This window comes from Mus musculus, chromosome 7 (genome assembly GCF_000001635.26).
Source record: "Mus musculus strain C57BL/6J chromosome 7, GRCm38.p6 C57BL/6J".
Lineage (NCBI taxonomy): Eukaryota > Metazoa > Chordata > Mammalia > Rodentia > Muridae > Mus > Mus musculus.
Genome location: NC_000073.6, coordinates 116,368,594 through 116,391,900, shown reverse-complemented (window position 1 = coordinate 116,391,900; position 23,307 = coordinate 116,368,594). Strand labels below are relative to the sequence as shown.

The window sequence follows — 23,307 nt, the reverse complement described above, 5'->3', positions numbered from 1 at the left end:
CTTAAAATGTGGCTCATCTAGATTAGATTGGTTCATGCTGTAGATCCAAAATATACACTAGAATTCAGAGCCTTAGTCTAAAACCTGTCTTTTTTTTTTTTTTTTTTAATGTGTGTGTGAGTGTTTTGCCTGTGTGCTGTTCATTTTGCATGCCTAGTAAGTGTCCTTGGAGGCCAGAAAGAGGGTATCGGATCCCTTGGAACTAGAGTTACACATGGTTGTAAATTGTCATGTGGTGCTGGAATTTGAGCAGCCAGTGCTCTTAACTTGCTGAGCCATCTCTCTATCCCTTCAATGAGTTTGAGGCAAATGTGGTCTACATAGTAAGTTCCAGGCCAACCAGGGCTACATAGTGAGACTCTGTCTCAAAGAAAGAAAATTTAGAGTAATACATGTGACCTCAAATTGAATTTGTTTTATATTTCTGTTGTACAGTCTTCTCTTAGATTATAAGTAATGCTCAGAGGTAAGTGAGCAAAATAAAAATGATAACTAACTCTTTTTCAGTGAGTTCTACTGTAGAAATAATTATAATGCAAGCCCTTTGCTGGGTACATGATGACTTGAATCAAGTGGATGTTGGCAGCTACATTCTGAAAGTTTGTGGTCAAGAGGAGGTTCTACAGAAGTAAGTTTATTTAACTACTGAGTGGTATCTTTGGAAATTTCATTTTTAATACCTTAAATTAAAATATTTTTCAATTTAGATTTGTAATCTAAAAATATATTTGAATGTTAGGCCTGGTGTCGCATTCTTTTAATCCCAGGACTTGGAAGGCTGAGGCAGTTGGATCTCTGTGAGCTTGAGACCAGCCTGGTCTGCATATTGAGTTACAGGTTAGCCAGAGCTACATAGTGAGACCATGTCCCTAAATTCATTCATTCATTTATGGTTTTTTGGAGTTTTTTTTTTGTTTTTTAGTTTTTTTTTTTTGAGACAGGGTTTCTCTGTGTAGCCCTGGCTGTCCTGGAACTCACTCTGTAGACCAGGCTGGCCTTGAACTCAGAAATCCGCCTGCTTCTGCCTCCAGAGTGCTGGGATTAAAGGTGTGTGCCATCACTGCCCAGCTATTCATTTATGTTTTTTATTTTTATATATTTATAAAATATAAGAAATATATTTTATCCTATTGTTGAAACTTGTTTTGAGATATGCTGTATCTAAGATGGTGGTGGGATTTTAGAAGAAAGGCATGATACTCTCTTAAGTTTAATAGACTTATATGTGAAAAGTTGTAGTTGATTGGTTAAAAGTGATACAGATACAATTTGTATTTTATTTTTATGTCTATAACTTGTGATTTGAATAGAATAATACTGGTGGATTATTCATGTATTTTAACAGTAATCATTGCCTTGGAAGTCACGAACATATTCAAAATTGTCGAAAATGGGACACAGAGATTAAATTACAGCTCTTGACCTTGAGTGCAATGTGCCAGAATCTGGCTCGAACAGTAAGTGTTTATGAATTGCATTTAGTGAGTCCGAATAATTCTGATAGTTGACAGCTTTTCAGTCTGTATGTTTTCCACCTTTTTCTGCACCAGCCTGGGATGGTGGGATGATACACTTGTTCCCAACAGTAATCTCTCAGATCTTTAGTCATGGGAGTTTAAGTAGCACATTCCTCAGATCTAGAAATATAAATTTGAAAAGCAAAATGAAGTCTGCTTTACTTTTATTTTTAATTTCTATTTTTTAATGGGAAGAGGATAGTCTCATCTATTTCAGACTGGCTTTGAAGTCACTGTGCCGCCCATGACCAGTTTTATGCAGTGCTGGAGACTGAACTGAGAGCTTTGTGCCAGTCATCTACTAACCTTGCTATACCCATAGTCCTTGCTTTTTCATTTAGGTTTTAAAGAAAAAGATATGTTTACCTAGTTCATTGCAAGAGCACAGTCTCATATTTAATAGTCTTACCCAGAAGAGAAAATTTCAGGCTTAATTAAGAGAGTGAGGGGGGGATTGGAATACTAAATAGGGGTTTTCAGTTTCTTTTGAATGTGTTTGCATAATGTGGAATGGCAGGAGAAACTAGTGCTTTTCTCAATGGTGATGAGCAGATAATGGGACAAAACTTACTGAGAAAAAAGGCAGAAAGTCAAATGATGTTGCTCCCATCTGGTCCCACCCTAGATTCTGCCCACCCTCTTTCTCCATTGATTATTTGAGATAGGATCTTGCTGTATAGCTCCAGCTGTCCTAGAGTTCCTTAAATAGACAACACTGACCTCAAATTTGCTGTGGTACCTGGATTACAGGTGTGCACCATCTGCCCAGCTTAGTTTTTGCTTTATTTGTTCATTGTAAACTAGGTTTAGGATCATTTATCTTTTCCATTTTTAGGAAATTTATTACGTTTATGTATTGTGTGTGTCTGTCTCTGTGTGTCTGAGTGTGTGTGTGTACGTGTGTGTGTGTGTGTGTGTGTGTGTGTGTGTGTGTACGTGTGTGTACTCAAGCGTGCCATGGTATGGGTGTGTTTAGGTAAGAAGACAACTTGTGAGAGTTGATTCTTTCTTTATACCATTTAAGTCCCAAAGATGGAGTTCAGGTTATTAGACTTGGGGGCTAATGCCTTTACCCTCTGTAAAATAGAAGTTTGTGGCTACCTAGAGGACTTCTGAGTTAAGACTACACTGGCTGTTCCTCTAGAGAACCTAGGTTTGATTCCCTGTACCATACAATAGCCCACAGGGGATCTGACACCTGTTTTTTTGCCCTCTCATGTCACCAGGCACACACATGATGCACCAGGCATGTACATGATGCACTGATAGATACACATAGGTGCAGACAAAATACCTATACACATAAAATATTAAAAAAAAAAAAAGTTGTTCAGATATGGTAGTATACTTCGATAATCCCAGCAAAGAGACAAAAGGATCAAGAGTTCATGGCCAGTCTGAGTTACATAAAACCTCTTTAGAATTAACAGGGGTGTACAGGGCTGGTACTAAGTGGATAAAATGTTTGAGGACTTGAGTTTGGATCCCCAGTATCTATAAAAAGCTAGGGATACCAGAGCATTTCCATAATTCCAGCACTAAGGAGAAAAAGACTGACAGACCTTCCAGGCTGACTGTCCAGCCAGTATAGCCAGTGAATTAGCTCCAAGTTTAGGAAAAGAACCTGTCCTGTCTTAAATATAAGCTATAAAGCAGTAGAGGAAGATATATGACATTGACTCTGGCCTCTACACATGTTTGCATGCACGTATGCACACACCTTTGTACACATACATACAAAAGTAAATAAATAATAAAACTTTAAAGATTTATTTTTATTCAATGTGCTTGAGTGTTTACCTGTATGTATGTATGTATGTATGTATGTATGTATGTATGTATGTATGTTTGTATGGATGGATGGATGGGATGTTTGTATGGATGGATGCCTTATGCATGCTTGGTGTGCATGGAAGCCAGAACTGCATATCAGATCTGTTGGAACCGGAATTGCAGATGATTGTGAGCTACCATATGGCTGCTAGGAGCCAGAGCCAGATCCTCTACAAGAACAGCAAGTACTTTTAACCTCTGAGCCATCTCTGCAGTCCCAAATAATAAAACATTTAAAGCAATTAAAAGATCAATTTTTCTTAGTATTATCTTATTGAGTCGATTATAAATAATATTTAGCATTTTATCTCCAGCCCTCAAAAATTAGTCTAATTTTAAGATTTTATCATCTATTTATACTTACCTTGATATAATGACCAAATTATTATATTTGATTCTTCTTAAACATGTGTATATGTATTTATTTAGGCAGAAGATGATGAAGCACCTGTGGATTTAAACAAATACTTGTATCAAATAGAAAAACCTTATAAAGAAGTCATGACAAGGTATAGCATCTAAAACATTCATTACAGGTTTTCAAACTTCATTTTGGGTGTGAATATATATATAATTTTTTTTGTTATAACAACTACTTTTGTCTAAAATAGTCTTCAGCCATGATACCTGTTTTTTCTTTCAGACACCCTGTTGAAGAGCTCTTAGATTCCTATCACTACCAAGTAGAACTGGCTCTTCAAACTGAAGTAAGTTTTGGTATAAGAACTTAAAGATTATTTCTGTTTTCTCTGAAGTTCTAGTTTTGGAATTAGATTAAATGCTTTAAAACTATATTCTTTGTGTTAGTCATGCACATGGCAGTGGACAGGAGGTAGGGAAAGCTTTAGAAGGTAGCCCAAAGCATCAGAGTTTAAAAGCATACTTGAGCTCTAGCCAGCGTATAAAAGAAAAAGTCAAAAGAGAAGACAAAGCAATAGTTAAGACCTTCCTGTGTTCTGACTCAGAAAAGCAGCCACACCCAGATGCACCTTATTGGTGGCTCACAGGAACTGTCTGGCTAACTCTTTTTTTTTTTTTTTTTTAATTAGGTATTTTCCTCATTTACATTTCCAATGCTATCCCAAAAGTCCCCCATACCCACCCACCTCCACTCCCCTACCCACCCACTCCCCCTTTTTGGCCCTGGCGTTCCCCTGTACTGGGGCATATACAGTTTGCGTGACCAATGGGCCTCCCTTTGCAGTGATGGCCGACTAGGCCATCTTTTGATACATATGCAGCTAGAGTCCAGAGCTCCGGGGTACTGGTTAGTTCATAATGTTGTTCCACCTATAGGGTTGCAGTTCCCTTTAGCTCCTTGGGTACTTTCTCTAGCTCCTCCATTGGGGGCCCTGTGATCCATCCAATAGCTGACTGTGAGCATCCACTTCTGTGTTTGCTAGGCCCCAGCATAGTCTCATGTCTGGCTAGCTCTTAAACAGTTTGAATTAGCCAGAAAAAAGTTGAGAAGAGCCCTTATTATTTGATCCTTTATAGAAAAGGCTGACTGATCTTTTACATATAGATGGCTCTAGTCACTTAAGATGTTTTTTGCCAAGCACAGGCTGAGTGAATTGTTTAGCTCGGTCTTATAAAGTTAGATTGGCCATAATGTAGAGGTTAGACTTAAGGTTGGCAGAATTAGCTTCAGAGGAAAGGATTTTTTTCAACTATTCAGGTAAAAAAAGAGCATTTTGAGTGTATATATATATATATATGTGTGTGTGTGTGTGTGTGTCACAGCACACTGAGAGACAACCTACGGGAGTTGGTTCTCTCCACCGTGTGGGTTCCTGAGATTGAACTAAAGATCTGTCAGGATTTACCCACTGAGCCATCTTGCCAGCCCTGCTACTAGTGCATTCTTATCAACATATTAAAATACTGAGTATCATATCCTGAGACAGTGTTGGTACACTGAACCTGAACAGTGAGCCCAAATAATTTCCTCCATTAAGCTGTTGTTGTCATTTAGTCACAGTGACAAGGAAAGTAATTTATTTGGGTGTCTGAGATGGCATCAACTCATCCAAAAGAGACATTGGGTGAACCTGGAATTTAGTATAAGAGATCCAAGTGGAGATAATATACTTGGAAATCATCAAAGTATGCATGGTATCTTAACAGCTATAAAACTAGTTGAGGGGTACTGGGGGATGGCTCAGCAGTTAAGAGCACTGGCTGCTCTTCCAGAGGCCCTGAGTTCAATTCCCAGCAACCACATGGTGTCTCATGACCATCTGTAAGGGCATCTGATGGCATGCTGGTGTACATTCAGCAGAGCATTCATACTTTAAACAAACAAATCCCTTTTAAAAAAAAAAAAGACTAGTTGGTTTACTAAGAAATCATTGCAGGCATGGAAGAAGAGTTAACTCAGCAGTTAAGACAATGGCTTCTCTTCCAAAGGACCTGGATTTTCCTCCCAGCATCCATATGGCAGCTATAGTTTTAAGGTACCTGATGGCCCCTTCTGGTCTTCGTGGGCACCAAACACACATGTAGTGCTCATACATAACACATGCATACACACATATAAAATGTTGAGAGCCCATGTAATCCTGTATCAGCCCCACCACTCCTCTGTTCTCTTTGCAGCAGTAAGCTGCAAAATTTTGCTGCTTCTCCTTTTTTCCTATTCTTTTAGAGACTCATTCCAACTATGCCTTCATTTCTAGCACTCCTTAAAACAGAATTATTTGTTGTGTCTGTAAATGGACATGGATATGTCTGTACGTTTGCATTTGGAAATCAAAGTACAACTTGAAGGGAGTCACTTTTCTCCTTTTATTATGTGGGTCCTGGGATCAAACTCAGCTTATTGGGCTCATGGCAAGCACCTTTGCCTGCTAAGCCAATCTTGCTGGCCCATTGTAACATTAAAATGAAACTGTACATCAGACATGCACAGTTCCAATTTTGTAGTACTTATATTTTTTCTCAATCTTTCTGTAAATTTGTTTACATCTGCTTTATTTTTAAAGATTTATTTATTTATTTATGTATATGAGTACACTGTAGCTGTGTAGATGGTTGTGAGCCTTCATGTGGTTGTTGGGAATTGATTTGGGGGGGGGGATTGATTTTTTTTTTTTTTTTAAGACCTCTGCTCGCTCTGGTCGGCGCTGTTCGCCCTACTTGCTCCGGTCAACTCTACTCGCTCAGACTCTGCTCACTCTGGCCCAAAGATTTATTTTTATTATACATAAGTACATAGTAGCTATCTTCACATATGCCAGAAGAGGGTGTCAGATCTCATACGGGTGGTTGTGAGCCACCATGTGGTTGCTGGAATTTGAACTCAGGACCTTCAGAAGAGCAGTCAGTCCTCTTACCTGCTGGGTCATCTTGCCAGCCCCCTACATCTGCATTAAAAAAGAAAAAGGTTTATTTATTTATTTTGGTGGGTTTTGTTTTGAGAAAGGGTCATAGTATGCAGTCTTGGCCAGACTGGAACTTGCTATGTAAATTAGATTGGCCTCAAACTTATAAGAGGTCCACATACCTCTGCCTCTTAAGTGCTGGGATTAAAGTTACACTCGCCATGCCTGGAAAATTTTATTTTTATTTTATATTTGTGAGTGTTTTGTCTGCATGTACGCCTGTGCACTTGTATGCCTAGTGCAAAAGGAAGCCAGAAAAGGACACCAAGTATCCTGGAAACTGTCTGCTTATCTCTCTAGCCCCATAAATAATTATTACACACACACACAAGTTGGAAGGGGCTGTTTTAGATGTATCTGTGTACAAGTTAGAAGACAACTTGAGGAAATTAGTTCTCTCCTTCCACCATATGGCCATATCGGTCCTAGAGAGTCAACTCAGATTGTCAGGCTTGGCAGCAAGTGCTTTTACTCTCTGGGGGTGTGGAGTATGAGTGTGTGTGTTCACACATGCACAGTATTCAAGAGGAGGTTAGAGTACTCCTGGAGTTTTTTCTTTCTACCATGTGAATTTGAGGCATTGTACTTGGGTCATTAGGCTTGACTTTAAACTCCTTTATCTATGAGACTTTCTTGATGGCTCACAGCTATATGTTAAGTGAAGTTTTGGGTTCAGAGCAAAATAAGAAGATACAGAGGTATCCCATATATACCCTGGTACTTACCAGATTAGCCTCTCCACTTTAAAACTTAATATCATTATTATTATTTTGCCTTAATAAGTAGCAACTTTTTCTTCCTTTTAATCACACTAAAATCTTGGTGTTATCCTTGACCTTTCAAAAAAAGGATCTTTCATCTCCCAAATTAAACCTAATTCTTACTATCTCTGCCTTAAAAACACATGTAGATTATGACCATTTATCATTTCTAAGTCAGTTGTGTTACTAGTCTTCCAAATTCTCTGCTTTTCCTTCTGCAACCCCCTCACCCAAGAAAAATGATACTTTAAAAAAATCATTAAATGTAATGATGTGGCCTGAGTTAATATCTGGAACAGAAGAGGAAAAGGTGTTTGTGGAAACACTGGTACAGCTGAGCAAATCTAGAGGTGATGGTGTGCTCCAGTTTTGGTTTTGTCAGTTGTATCATGGTTGTGCAGGCTGTTGAACTGGTTTATATGCTAGCTCTCTGTACTATTTTTGTAACTTCATTTTTTTTAATTTATTTATTTTATACACACACACACACACACACACACACACACACACACACACACACTGTAGTTGTGAGCCTTCATGTGGTTTTTGGGAATTGGATGTAGGACCTCTGCTTGCTCCAGTCAGCCCCGCTCCCTCAGGCCCAAAGACTTATTAATTATAAATAAGTACACTGTAGCTGTCTTCAGACACACCAGAAAGGGCGGCATCATATGGGTGGTTGTGAGCCACCATGTGATTGCTGGGATTTGAACTCAAGACCTTCAGAAGAGTAGTCAGTGCTCTTATCCACAGAACTATCTTGCCAGCCCTGTAACTTCTTATAATTCTAAAATTATTCCAAATGAAAATTTTACTTTAATAGTGAAAAATAGTAACAGAAAGCAGATGTCAAGTCAGAGAAAAGGGGAGGTAAGGGCACAAAAAATGAACTTTTAGAGCCGGCTGCAGTGACACACATCTTGAGTTTCAGGCCAGCCTGCTCTATATAGTGAGTTCCAGGGTTGCATAATAAAGAGCTCTTGTCTCCAAAAAAGAAAAAAGACAAAAAAGAAAAAGAGCTTTTAGGAAAGATAGTTTAAAATTATAAACTGTAAAACAAATGAGCTAGTTTGAACTTAATGCTTAGCCTGGGTTGGCCTTGAACTTGTGAACTTCCCTCCTCAACTTCCTATATTCTAGGACTGTATCCTGAGCCCCAGCTCTTAAACTTATAATCTGCCAATTGTGCTCCCCAGCAGGGAGCCTGGTACCTATATTTCCTAGAGCTCCCTCAGGTATTTGCTTGGCTTTCATTCCTTAAGGAACTTAAATGTTATCTGAGTGCTCCAAACCACTTGTCTCAAATATCAATTCTTTTATTTCCTCTTTTACAATTTTGATTGAACATGTTGTTTGTTTTAAAACAGTGCCTTACTATTTTATTTAGCCCAGGCTGTTCTCAAACTCACTGTGTAGTTTAGGCTGTGGAATTTAGAATTCTCCAACCTCAGCCTCCCCTTGTGCTAGGATTATAAGTATATGCTCAAAATACATCCTGCCCACCTTAAGTATAATTTTTAAAAAGATTTATTCATTTATTTTATCTATGATGAATACACTGTCACTCTCTGCAGCCACACCAGAAAAGGGCATCAGATCCCATAACAGATGGTTGTGAGCCACATGTAATTGCTGGAATTTGAACTCAGGACCTCTGGAAGAGCAGTCAGTGCTCTTAACCGCTGAGCCATCTCTCCAGCCCAATTGTATTTTTTTTTTCTTTCTTTCTTTTTTTTATTTATTTATTTATTTTTTTTATTACGTATTTTCCTCAATTACATTTCCAATGCTATCCCAAAAGTCCCCCACACCCTCCCCCCCCCCACTCCCCTACTCACCCATTCCCATTTTTTGGCCCTGGCGTTCCCCTGTACTGGGGCATATAAAGTTTGCCTGACCAATGGGCCTCTCTTTCCAGTGATGGCCGACTAGGCCATCTTTTGATACATAAGCAGCTAGAGTCAAGAGCTCCCGGGTACTGGTTAGTTCATAATGTTGCACCTACAGGGTTGCAGATCTCTTTAGCTCCTTGGATACTTTCTCTAGCTCCTCCATTGGGGTCCCTGTGATCCATCCAATAGCTGACTGTGAGCATCCACTTCTGTGTTTGCTAGGCCCTGGCCTAGTCTCACAAGGGACAGCTATATCACGGTCCTTGCAACAAAGGCTTGCTAGTGTATGCCATGGTGTCATCGTTTGGAGGCTAATTATGGGATGGATCCCTGGATATGGCAGTCTCTAGATGGTCCATCCTTTTGTCTCAGCTCCAAACTTTGTCTCTGTAACTCCTTCCATGGGTGATTGTTTCCAATTCTAAGAAGGAGCAAAGTGTGCACACTTTGGTCTTCGTTCTTCTTCAGTTTCATGTGTTTTGCATCTTGTACCTTATATCTCGCTAAACTAAGTTTCTGGGCTAATATCCACTTATCAGTGAATACATTTCATTTGAGTTCTTTTGTGATTGGGTTACCTCACTCAGGATGATGCCCTCCAGGTCCATCCATTTGCCTAGGAATTTCTTAAATTCATTCTTTTTAATAGCTGAGTAGTACATTCTTTTTAATAGCTGAGTAGTAGTTCTTTCTTTCTTTTTTTTGAGACAGGGTTTTTCTGTGTAGCCCTGGCTGTCCTAGAACTCACTTTGTAGACCAGGCTGGCCTCGAACTCAGAAATCCACCTGCCTCTGCCTCCCGATGTTTTTTTTTTTTTTTTTTTTTCCTGTATCTATGTTTTTCCTGTTTTAGTTTATTGATCTCAGTCAGTTCAGAGTGACTTTGAACTAGCTATGTTGCTAAGGCTGGCCTTGAGTTCTTGATCTTCCTGCCCATAGCTCCTGAGTTCAGGCATTATAGGCATTTGCCACTATTCAGAGGCTTACCAAATTCACAGAATTCTACCATCATCACCCCAGTGCTGTTCTAGAGAATTTTCACATACAAATTTGCAGTTGACCCTCCTTCCAGCTCTAGCCTCAAATAATTGCTGAGCTAGTTCCTGTCTCTAGCATGATTTCCTCTTCTGCACATTTCTTATAATGGAATGCCTGTTTCGTTTTTTTCAAATACCAAACCCTTTTATCTGTAATATGTGTTTGTAGTTTATACCTTTGTGTGGTGTGTTGTATAATTACTTAATTAGTGTGGGTGGATCTCCTGGAGCTGAAGTCTCAGGTGGTTAGGAGCTACCTCATATGAGTTCTGGGGACCAAATTCATGGCCTTCCTTATCTCTGAGCCATCCCTATAACCCTACAGCCAGCTTCTTACATGGGTGCTGAAGATCCCAAACTCAGACCCTCGTGCCAATTGTCTTTACCAACTGAGTCATCTCCCTAGCACCAACCAGCAGTTCCTTTTTGCTAAGTACTATTCCATTGTAGTATATTTTGTTTGTCTGTACATCTAATAATATACATTTGAACCTCAGTTAATAGATTTTGGTTATCATAAGTGATGTTGGAATAAAGATTCATATATAGTTTTTGTATGGATTAATGATTTACTTTCTCTTGGGAAAGTTTACAAAGAAATCAGCAAGTTGCAGAAATTTTTTAATTCTCGTGAATTTATTTTTCTGGAAATAATCTGTTCATTTTGCTAAAGTGGCAGTATGGGACTTAAGAAAAGAAATAATGACTTGGTGGAATATTCTTAGGGCTCAGTAGTTAAGAGCATGCACTGCTCTAGCAGAGGACCTGAGTATGGTTTCAAGTGGAATAGCTCACAACCACTTGTAACATCCATCTCCTCTGGCCTCTGAAAGCACCTCAACACATGTTAGGAGCGGGCGATGTGATTATTCTGTGTGGATCGGATTTAAAATAGAAATCCAAATAAATGCCCAGAACAAAAGTCTATAACATGATATAGAGAACTCACTGCCTATCAGTACTAATGTTTATCAGTCAGTGGCCAGTCAAAGGAATATACTCTACTAGATTGTTTTTGAAATGGGGTCTCATTTAGCTCCCATTGCCTGACCTTGAACTCTTGTTATGCCTCTATCTCCCAAGTGTCAAGATTACAGACTTGTGTGGACATGCCTATACACACAACCGAACCAGCCTGACACATTCTGGGACTTGACCAGAGCTATATTCCCCTGCCTCTGTGCCAGCTGCTTGAATAAAAATTCTAAATAAACATTAATGAAAGGGTAAAAAGGTGATTTTATTTTATCCTTTTTAGTAAAAGAGAATTTCTTTTTTTGAAAATAAACTTATTTTATTTTTTTAATATGTATTTATTATTTATATGTAAGTACACTGTCGCTGTCTTCAGACACACCAGTAGAGGGTGTCAGATGTCATTACGGATGGTTGTGAGCCACCATGTGGTTGCTGGGATTTGAACTCAGGACCTTCGGAAGAACAGTCAGTGCTCTTAACCGCTGAGTCATTTCTGAGTTCAAGGCCAGCCTGGTCTACAGAGTGAGTTCCAGGTCAGCCAGGGCTACACAGAGAAACCCTGTCTTGAAAAACCAAAAAAAAAAAAAAAAAAAAATGTGTATGACTATGTGTGAGTGCACGCCCAAATGTGTATGTGCATATGAGCTTAGGTGTAGGAATATACTACATACCTGGGTACCTGTGGAGTCCCTCAGAGCCAATTATTGGCATTTGTGGGATGCTCAGCTTTTGTTTTTGAGTGTTGGGATGCAAACTCAGGTTCTCCTGATATTTGGGTTGATTGACTTGTTATTTTCAGGCAGGGTTTCTGTACTACCCCGTCTAATTGGAACTTGTTATCTAGACTAGGCGAGTCATCTGCTGCAGCAAGAGCTCTTAACCAACCGCTGAGCTATCTCTTAAGCCCCTCAAGGGTTATGATTTATTTTATTAGAATTTTGTACTTTTTGTACTAATGTTTTACAAAAGAGGGTTATTTTCAACATGGAAATTACTTCCAAGTGAAAGTTTAAAAGATAAATTTAGGGCTGGTGAGATGGCTCAGTGGGTAAGAGCACTGACTGTGGATACAAAGGACCTCAGTTCAAATCCCAGCAACCACATGATGGCTTTCAACCATCTGTCATGTGATCTGACGCCCCCTTCTGGTATGTCTGAAGACAGCTACAGTGTACTTACATATAATAAATAATCTTTTAAAAAAGGTAGATAAAGCCGGGCGTGGTGGCGCACACCTTTAATCCTAGCACTTGGGAGGCAGAGACAGGCGGATTTCTGAGTTCGAGGCCAGCCTGGTCTATAAAGTGAGTTCCAGGACAGTCAGGGCTATACAGAGAAACCCTGTCTCGAAAAAAAAAAAAAAAACAACAACAAAAAGGTAGATAATTTTAGTTTTGCTTTTTAGATTTAATTTAAATGTATGAGCAAATCTAGTTTTAAAAAGATGATTTAGTAATTGTTCTGTTCCTAATTTGTTGTTTTTTCTTTTAATTCTAATATGAAATTAATAACATTTACCTATGAATAATTGTTTCGGAGTGAAAAGTAACCATGTCTTGCTTTAGTAAATTTTTTCACAGCATACCACATGATTAAGAACTTATCTCAGTTGTTTTACTTTTCAGTAGAAAGTATCTAATCTTAGAATTGTCTAAAATATCTAGCTTCTGGCTTCATCTTTGACATGAGTCGAATATTTTACCTTGTTATTTTTATTTTACTTTTCATTTTTTAAAGAACCAGCACCGAGCTGTTGATCAAGTGATTAAAGCAGTAAGAAAAATTTGTAGTGCTTTAGATGGGGTGGAGACCCCCTCCGTTACAGAAGCAGTGAAGAAGTTAAAGCGAGCAGTTAACCTTCCAAGGAATAAAAGTGCTGATGTGAGTATGTGTGTGGACTTAAGTGACCACCTGTCACTTACACAGGATGTTTACCTCTTTAGACAAGATATTGTCATATTAACTTTTTTGACTTTTACTTTTGGGTTTGTTGAATTGATTGCTCTTTTGGTGAGGTGGGGATTCCTTATTGAAATGATGGAAGAACTTTGTGAACATTGACACCAAATAGTGGATTCAAATTGTCTTCCCTCTAGAAGTGAGATCCCTGGCAATTTAGGAAACCTAGATTAGTGCTTCCAGTCCTCTCTTGATGGAAATGTTCGTGCTTATTGTACTTGAGCCATACCACTGCCCTGTTGAAGTGTCTTTGCCTTAGAAGCAGCCAGATGTTGAGTCTTCTATTATGCATATGTCAGTTTTTAATAAAACTATGTCCCATGATACTTCCTTCCATGGGACTTTAATAAATTCAGTTCATAAAAATGTTTGTCTTTTATTGAAAGGAATAAAGAAAAAGTGAATCTCACAAGCTACTATACATTTTAAGGAGAAGCTGTGTCGTTGGCCTGCTCCTCTGTGTCTGGCTGCTCACAAGTGTACTCATTCTTCCAGAAATTTTAGCCTCATGACACTTAAAGATTTAAGTGTCCTCAACATTTTGTTTTGGTTTGATTTATTGGATTGGGGGGGTGGATTTGCAGGGTTCTGTTTAAAAATTATTGGAAACTCAAATCACCATAGACTCTAATGTCGGAAGTTCCTGTTCTTTTTATTCTTATCCCTTTATTGAATAAAGGAAGAGTAAAGTGTAGTCAAGATGGGAGTTTACCATATATATGAATTTCCTTTAATCACTGAATGATAATAGAGTTTAGATTCTTTTCTTTAGGAATGTTACTCTTATGATAGTGAAAAATACTGTACTATGTTACAAAATAATTGTTTAATTTAAAATAAAAGAACTGATTTCATTCTTTTCCATAGTAATTTTTAGGTGCTCTTATTTGTCTGTCTTCTTGAGACAGGGCCTCATATTTTCCAAGCTGGTCTCCAACTCACTGTACCTTTGCCAAGGAAGTCCTAGACTTCCTGTCTTGCTCTTACTTCATAGGCACTGACTGTAGGCAGACTTTCGTTTCTTTCTTACTTTGAGTCAAGGTCTCACTCTAGTCCAGGCCAGCCTTGAACTTGCTGTATTCCTCCTTTCTCAGCTTCCCGGGTGCTATAATTATGGGCATGGCTTCCCACTCCAACTTGTCCTAATTTTCATATTACTAAAAATCATTTGTTGTCAGGCATAGTGGCACACATCTTTAATCCCAGCACTTGAGAGGCAAATACAAGTAGATCTCTAAGTTCAAAACCAACTTGGGCTGCATGGTAATTAAGACCCCATCACCAAAACCAAACCAAACCTGTTTACTTAGGTTTATGTTTTCGCTTTTTTTTTTTTGTTACTATTCTGCATTTGTGTCTGTGTTATGTGGATGCAGATAGATGTTCATATGGGTATATGTGTTGGGGGTGGGCAAATATGGTCCATGTGGGGACTGGAGTTCTACAACAGATGTTAGCTGCTCTCCGCTCCTTTTGAGACAGGGTCTCTTGTAGAACCTAATGTTCATTAACTTAGCTACATTAACTGGCCAGTGAACTCCAGGGTCTACAAGGATCCACCTTCTGCCTCACACCCTCTCCCTTCCCTGTGCTGACACGATACACTCGCTTTTACCTGGGTGCAGGGAATTCTTCCTCATGCTTTCCTGGCAGCTGTTTTACCGATTGAGACATTTTCATAGCCCTCCATTTCTTTGTTTGCTATTTTATTAATTTTTCCAACATGTTTGGCAGATTTCTTCTAAGAAGGGGTTCTTTGACATTTAATGAAATATATCAAAAGTAAAGGTTATTTAAAACAAAAGCAAGGGTGATTGGTGATACACTCCTGTTATCCCATCCTTTTGGATGAGGAGCAGGAGTTTAGCAAGTTTGAGACCAGACTGGGCTACACAAGACCCTGTCTCAAAAAAGGAAGAAACAGTAAACATTTTATATTAAATTATGGTCAATTTCTGACTAATTGATACATGTGTATACAGGTGACTTCATTATCTGGAAGTGACACAAGGAAGAACTCAACTAAGGGTATGTCTTTAGATTTTTTGTTTTACATTTTGGCAATGATTTTTGCTTTTTCAGAGAATTAAGACTCTGTTTCAATGTAGGGTCACTGAATCCTGAAAATCCTGTTCAAGTAAGCATGGATCACCTAACAACAGCGATTTATGATCTTCTCAGGCTCCATGCAAATTCTAGTAGGTGTTCTACAGGCTGTCCCCGAGGGAGCAGGAACATCAAGGAAGCATGGACTGCAACGGAGCAGCTCCAGTTCACTGTCTATGCCGCACACGGAATTTCCAGTAACTGGGTATCAAAGTAAGTAGCTGCTTAAAGGACATCCACAGCTTTACCCACAAGTTACACTTAGTGTTAGTAACTACTTTTATCTTTTTTGTTTAAATGAACAATTTAAAGATCACTGGGAACCCTTGTACCTTTGTGGTTTTAATAAAATTACAGAGCTGTCTGAAGTAATTGTAGTGAAAAATGTCATTTTTATGACATAAAAAAAGAGCAAGAGAGCCAGGTATGATGGTGCACACCTTTAATCTCAGCCCTCTGAAGGTGGAGGCAGAGGCAGGCAGATCTTTGAGTTCAAACCTAGCCTGGTCTACAGAGTGAGTTCCAGGACAGCCTGGGCTACACAGAGAAACCCTGTCTCAAAAAAACAAAATAAAACAAGAAAACAACAGCAAAAAACAAAAAACAGAAAAAGACAAAAAACAACAACAACAACAAAAAACACAGGAAAATATATAGTGAAATTGAGAAACAAAAATGTTATTTAAAAGAATTACCTTAAGATTGCTGAGCTTTTCTGCCTGCCTTTTAGAATCAACATAATTTGAAACAAAATGTAATGGGACTAGAATTCAGGCCCTATATCCCTTTAATAGCTCACAGTCTACCAACTGCTAATATTTGAATTCTGTAAGAGCATATTCCTTCTTATGATGTCTTTTATAAGGGTTTTCCTCTTGACTTCTTTTGTTAAAATCTTTAAGGCATAGCATTTTGGGGCCAATTTTAATTTACTTTAAAATAACTAATATAAACTGAAAAGTGTAAAATTAATATTTTACTGAAATATGTTCATGGTGGCTTAAAACGTTCAATAAAAAAGTCTAGTGGAGAGTTAAAAAATTCCACTTGAATTGAGCTTCAATTAAATTCAATTGAATTGAAATGATAGAGTGTTTGTTGTTGTTTTGTTTTCAAATAGGGTCTCTCTGTAGTCCTGGCAGTTCTGGAATTTGCTATGTAGCCTTGAACTCTGTAGCTGAAAGTGGTGTTGTTAAGTCATGAAAAATAAGTGTTTACTGAGCCCCATCTACAAGTAGAGTTTTCAGTACTGGAAATCCAGTAACAAATGAGAACAATGCCTTTCTAGAGCGTTTGTTTAAATGGCTATTCCTGCCTGTTTCTTTTTGTCTGTCTCGCTATACTGCTCAGGCTGCTCTCATCTTCAGAGACTGAGTGATCCTTTCACTGCAGCCTTTTAAGTAGTAGGGTTACAGGTGCGTTCCAAAATGCCCAGCTGAAAACATGGCAAACAAATTGTGTTGCTTTTTTTAAACTTGTATTTTCCTTTGTTCATTGGAGTTCCATATAGGAGGACCCACATAGTAGGAGAGAACCAACTCCCACAGGTTGTCTGTCCTTTATCCTCCATACACACCCTTTCATGGACTTAGATACACTCTAAATAAATGAAATGAAAAAAAAATGTTTTTTTCATTTGACACAGGGTAGCCCCAGCTGTCCAAAAACTCTCTCTATAGACCAGGCTGGCCTCAAACTCAGAGATCCACATGCCTCTGCCTCCCAAGGTCTGGGATTAAAGGCGGGGGCAACCACTGCCCTGTATAACTTTAAGTTATAGATATAGGTGGGCATGGCATGCAGCCCTTTGGTCCTAGTACTTGGAAGGTGGAGACAGAGGAATGCAAAGTCTCCAAGACCAACCACCACCCTACCTATTCACACCCAGAAAAAGCTGTGGATAGGAGTAGAATGATTAGCATGTAAACCTAGAAGTAAGTTAGAGTAGAAGAATGCCGTTTTATTGAGTCCAAGGTTCTTAGAAGATTGTCTTATTGTGTCAGTATGAACAGCAGTTTGGAACTAAGTTATTGGTGTTTAGTGAAAAGAATGCAGCAATACCTGTGAAGATTGGCTGAATTCCTGGGTCTGTATATTGTTAAATAAAGCTTAGCTGAATATTACTGTGGTGTAGCAAAGGAAAGTAGCATCAGCATCTCCACTACTGCTAAGGAAGAGACCAAAGAAACTGAGCAAACCTCAACAAAAGACAGGGATGTGATAGAAGTGACACCAAGGGAAGAGAATGTTGGTACTTCGTGAGTTTTAACTAGAAATGGATAAGCACATAGTCTGTTATCATTTGCCTGCCCTCTTAGCACAATACCTGAAACAGCTTATATTCTATGGGGATCATTATAGTCCCAGCATTCCCAGCCCCAGGCTGACACTTGGGGTATATGCTTCCCACGCTACTTTTTTTGTTACACCATTCCTCTGTTTCTGTAGAATCTTCAAAGGTTAAATTTCACGTGGATTTCAAAAAACAAAAGGTGACCATTTTGTCACTTGGGAAAAATTGCTAATGTACTTGTGTTAGATAGTTATTACCAACCTAGAAATCAAATTAAGCTTTCTTTTCTCAGTTATGAAAAATACTACTTGATATGTTCCCTGTCTCACAATGGGAAGGATCTTTTTAAGCCTATTCAGTCAAAGAAGGTTGGCACGTACAAGAATTTCTTCTATCTTATTAAATGGGATGAACTGTAAGTGGAATTTTTTACTTTTATAATTATTTCACTGTACCCTAGTCTGTAATTTTTCCAATGTATACATTATTATGATAGCCATTGAAATTCAGTAAATTCTTACTGATATCTTGACATCTTTTACACAAAATACTATGACAAATTGTAATTAACATTAAAATGTAATTAACATTAAAAATTTTGAAGTATTCCTTTAAATCTCTGTTTTAAAATTGCAATAGTGTAGTGTTACTTTGTAGACTTTGTCATGTCAAAGATAAAAATTTATATAGAACTCTAGAACTTGTATTTTATAAACTACTTGCTTAAGTTCTTATTATAGAGCACTATACAAGAATCCAGCTCTTAAAAACCAAGCTGAATCTTAAATCTATGTACTTGATAATATTCTGGAATGTTAATTTTTTAAATACTCTTTTTTTTAAACTAAGAGAACTTGTCATATTTAAGTAAATAGCTAGTTGCAGAAGTAAGGTCTAATTTTATTTTGCCTAATTATCAAACTGCCTAACTTTAAGTTCTTAGACATTTTTACAGAAAGAATTGTTACATTTTTGAAGTTTTATACTGATAATGAAATTTAAGATGTAACTTTACAAGTTAGCCATACTTGCTACTTAGCTAAAAGTTACTCAGAACTAAAGATTGTTTTATAAGTGAAATAAAACACCTAAAATTTGTCTTCATTAAGTGATTACTAATCTTTACTTTTAATCTTTTTTTTTTTCTTAACACCAACAAAATTTTTTCTCTGCCCCACAGAATCATTTTTCCTATCCAGATATCGCAGTTGCCATTAGAATCAGTTCTTCATCTTACTCTGTTTGGAGTTTTAAATCAGAGCAGTGGAAGTTCCCCTGATTCTAATAAACAGAGAAAGGGGCCAGAAGCTCTGGGCAAAGTTTCTTTAACTCTATTTGATTTTAAACGGTGAGTGTTAACTGAATTGTGATGGTGAGTTCTCTGATACTCTGTACATCAAAAACAGGCTGGAGGCCAGGTTGGAAGCAGTGACAGGCATAAGCTTTGAGCTAGAGAAAGTAGTCTCTCTGCTGTAGTCTCAGAGTTAGCTGGTGAATATGCAAAGGATGGCTTGTCACTCACTGATCCAGGAGAAAAGCGGTAGCCAAACACTGTCATTTCTGTAAAGTATATTATGACACAATGCAATGGCTGTATCAGTTCTTGATTCTAAAATCTATTTTTTATAATTCTCACCTTTCTCCATTTTCAGAGATAGAACAATATTAAACAGTTCTAACTCACTAACAAGTCCTTAGTGTTATGAGCCCTTGATCTAAGAGTTCTAAAGATCTTTCCTGGGGATAGTAACCTCATATGTGCATGTGGAGTTTCAAGTACAACCATGATTGCCATTCATTACCTTATATCTGAGGCACAGGGTCTCAGACTGACTAGCCAATGAGCTCCAGGAACCCACCACTATGTCCACTTCCCTCATCGCTGAGATTGCAAATATACCTGGCATCCTTGGCTTCTTAATATGAGCTCTGGAGATCAGGCTCGGATCATGCTTGTAGAGAAAGCATTTACCAACTGAACCGTCTCCTCGGCCCTGAAATTGTTTATTTTTTGGGAAATACAAAACAATTTATAGATGAAATATGTAATGAAGATTTGGAATTCTCCTCCAGAAATGGAGTCATAAGTGATTGTGTACTACCTAATATGGGTCGTAGGAACTAAGGTCATTTATAAGAGCAGCAAGTACTCTAAACCACTGAGCCATCTCTCTATCCTTTATTCATACATGCATACGCAAAAAATTTAAATATTAATCTTGGAAAAAAGAACTTTAATTTATCAAAGTATATAACTTAATTGTTTTAAATAGTTGCTAGTTCGAGAATAAGGATCAATGTATGTTTTGAGTCCCACTGCCCTTTTTTTTTTTAACATTCAGTTATAGTGTATGTGTGTGGGTGAGTCAGAAGGTAGTTTGCAGAAGTTAGTTCTTTTCTTCCACAGTGTAGGTTTGGAATTGATTACAAGAGCTAAGACATCTTACCAATCCCACTTCCTGTTTTTAATAAATATATTTTGTTATATCATACAACATACTCATTTATATATCATTCTTAAGTACTTTATATTACTATAGCCAAATGAAGACGTTGCAACAGAGACTGTTATAGCTGAGATTATAAATATGTGCTACCATGTCCAGCCTTTTAAACTGTATTTATTCATTTAAATTTACTTTATGTATGTGAACATTTTGCCTGCAAGGATGTCTGTATACCATGTACATACATGCATAGTAACCACAGAGATCAGAAGTCTGATTCCCTAGAATTAGAGTTACAGGCAGCTGTGAGCCACTGTGTGGATGCTGGGAATCAAACCTGGTTATTCTTCAAGAGTAACAAATGCTCTTAACCACTGAGGTAACTCTCTAGCCCCTAATTTTCATTTTTTATTGTTTTTAGGCACGAAATCACTATGTAGCCCACGTTATACCAAACTTAAGGTTCTGTCCCTTGAAAAAGAAAGACAGGGTTATGTTTGGTGGTGGACCCATAAGGTGTCGGGGAAGGGGGTGCCTTTGTTGGCCCACACTAAGGCATCCCTTCCCCCTGGGGTAGCAGCCACACTATGGCATAGTATAGAATAGAGTTTATTTAGGACAGGGGGAGGGGAGTTGAGGGGGTAGTAGAGACAGAGACAGACAGACAGACAGAGAGACAGAGAGAGAAAACGATTAGAGGCTGGCCTGGGCACGTGGAGAGAGGGGAGAGGGGGGAAGGGAGAAGAGACTGAGGGGAAAGGGGGTAAGAGAGCAAGAGAAGAGATGACACCACTTCCGCCACAGCTTGCCATTGCTCCCTTTCCACCTCTGTTCCATTATCACTTTATCTATTTGTGTGTGTGTGTGGTGAGAGCACAACTCAGAGCTCAGAGTACAGTTTTCTCTTTCAAACATGGGTTCAGGGAGTGGACCCAGGCTCTCAGGTTTCTCTGAAACTTCTCTGAATATTGAGATTACAAATATGTAGGCTCCTAAATATTTATTGTCTAGCCTTTTAGAGAAAAAAAAATGTACTGAGGAGTGCTAAATATAGTTTGCTTCAAGTAAGTTGTGTTTCAGTGGTACAAAGCACTTACTGATTCTCTTGGCTTTTTATTCTAATGGTAAAAATCAGGATGCAGTTCTGTAATCCAGGTCGTGACCTTGAAGTCCTGGTCTCTAGGGGAAACTTGGACACTTCCTGTTTACATAGTGGTATTAGACAACAGTGGCCGTCCTTATCCCTTCTCTGCTCTCTTCTCAATGCCATTCTTTCCAAGATGCATTTTTATTCTCCCTTTTTCTGTTCCCACCCCAACTTTAATATTTTATCTAACTTCTCAGTAGTGTAGTAGCTGACTCCTTCCAATGTATTCTTTAAAACTGTACTGTTTTACCAACATTCCAAGTTGATTATCATGTTTTGTGGGTTTGAAATTTTTTTTATTAATTTTTTTAATTAATTTATTTATTTATTTATTATATGTAAGTACACTGTAGCTGTCCTCAGAAGAGGGAGTCAGATCTCGTTACAGATGGTTGTGAGCCACCATGTGGTTGCTGGGATTTGAACTCCTGACCTTCGGAAGAGCAGTCGGGTACTCTTACCCACTGAGCCATCTCACCAGCCCTTTTATTAATTTTTTATTAGGTATTTTCCTCACTTACATTTCCAATGCTATCCCAAAAGTCCCCCATACCCTCCCCCCCCCACTCCCCTACCCACCCACTCCCACTTTTTGGCCCTGGCATTCTCCTGTACTGGGGCATATAAAGTTTGCAAGTCCAATGGGCCTCTCTTTCCAGCTAGGCCATCTTTTGATACATATGCAGCTAGAGTCAAGAGCTCCGGGGTACTGGTTAGTTCATAATGTTGTTCTACCTATGTTGGGTACTTTCTCCAGCTCCTACATTGGGGGCCCTGTGATCCATATAATAGCTGACTGTGAGCATCCACTTCTGTGCTTGCTAGGCCCAAGAATAGCCTCACAAGAGACAGCTATATCAGGGTCCTTTCAGCAAAATCTTGCTAGTGTATGCAATGGTGTCAGCGTTTAGAGGCTGATTATGGGATGGATCCCTGGGTATGGCAGTCTCTAGATGGTCCATCCTTTCGTCTCAGCTCCAAACTTTGTCTTTGTAACTCTTTCCATGGGTGTTTTGTTCCCAATTCTAAGAAGGGGCAAAGTGTCCACACTTTGGTCTTCGTTCTTCTTGAGTTTCATGTGTTTTGCAAATTGTAACTTATATCTTGGGTATTCTAAGTTTCTGGGCTAATATTCACTTATCAGTGAGTACATATCATTTGAGTTCTTTTGTGATTGGGTTACCTCACTCAGGATAATGCCCTCCAGGTCCAACCATTTGCCTAGGAATTTCATAAATTCATTCTTTTTAATAGCTGAGTAGTACTCCATTGTGTAAATGTACCACATTTTCTGTATCCATTCCTCTGTTGAGGGGCATCTGGGTTCTTTCCAGCTTCTGGCTATTATAAATAAGGCTGCTATGAACATAGTGGAGCATGTGTCCTTCTTACCGGTTGGGACATCTTCTGGATATATGCCCAGGAGAGGTATTGCGGGAACCTCCGGTAGTACCATGTCCAATTTTCTGAGAAACCTCCAGATTGATTTCCAGAGTGGTTGTACAAGCTTGCAATCCCACCAACAGTGGAGGAGTGTTCCTCTTTCTCCACATCCTCGCCAGCATCTGCTGTCACCTGAATTCTTGATCTTAGCCGTTCTGACTGGTGTGAGGTGGAATCTCAGGGTTGTTTTGATTTGCATTTCCCTGATGATTAAGGATGTCACAGTATTCTTTTTATGTTCATTAAGGTTTTTAACATGTGGAACTAAACTTCTCTACCTTTGGACTTCATCACATACAAATTCTATTCCTGGAGCAATCCCCAAAAAAAGCTATGTCATGGAAAGAATTGTGCTACAGGTAATGGTAGTTATTGATTCACGGAGGGCTTAAGTGTGAATGTCTTTTTAAACAGGGTTTGTATATTCCATAGCATGGATTGTTATTAAAGAAGCCTAATCTTGCTTTAATCTCACAATCTGTCTTCAATTTAAGTGTTAATAAAACCATTTC

General features: G+C 38.5%; 1 protein-coding gene across 4 annotated transcripts in view; it reads left to right on the top strand.

Annotated features, from left to right (window-relative positions):
• Pik3c2a (phosphatidylinositol-4-phosphate 3-kinase catalytic subunit type 2 alpha) overlaps positions 1 to 23,307 on the top strand; it is a 106,201-nt gene that overhangs the window by 51,565 nt on the left and 31,329 nt on the right. For all 4 annotated transcript variants that reach the window (XM_006507440.4, XM_006507441.4, XM_030242214.1 and 1 more), the window contains 10 exons: positions 508 to 628; positions 1,346 to 1,457; positions 3,780 to 3,859; positions 3,994 to 4,057; positions 13,138 to 13,281; positions 15,342 to 15,387; positions 15,468 to 15,678; positions 18,051 to 18,173; positions 18,939 to 19,106; positions 23,043 to 23,154. In XM_006507440.4, coding sequence (XP_006507503.1) covers positions 508 to 628; positions 1,346 to 1,457; positions 3,780 to 3,859; positions 3,994 to 4,057; positions 13,138 to 13,281; positions 15,342 to 15,387; positions 15,468 to 15,678; positions 18,051 to 18,173; positions 18,939 to 19,106; positions 23,043 to 23,154 — 1,181 coding nt within the window. The remainder of the gene's footprint in view (positions 1 to 507; positions 629 to 1,345; positions 1,458 to 3,779; positions 3,860 to 3,993; positions 4,058 to 13,137; positions 13,282 to 15,341; positions 15,388 to 15,467; positions 15,679 to 18,050; positions 18,174 to 18,938; positions 19,107 to 23,042; positions 23,155 to 23,307) is intronic.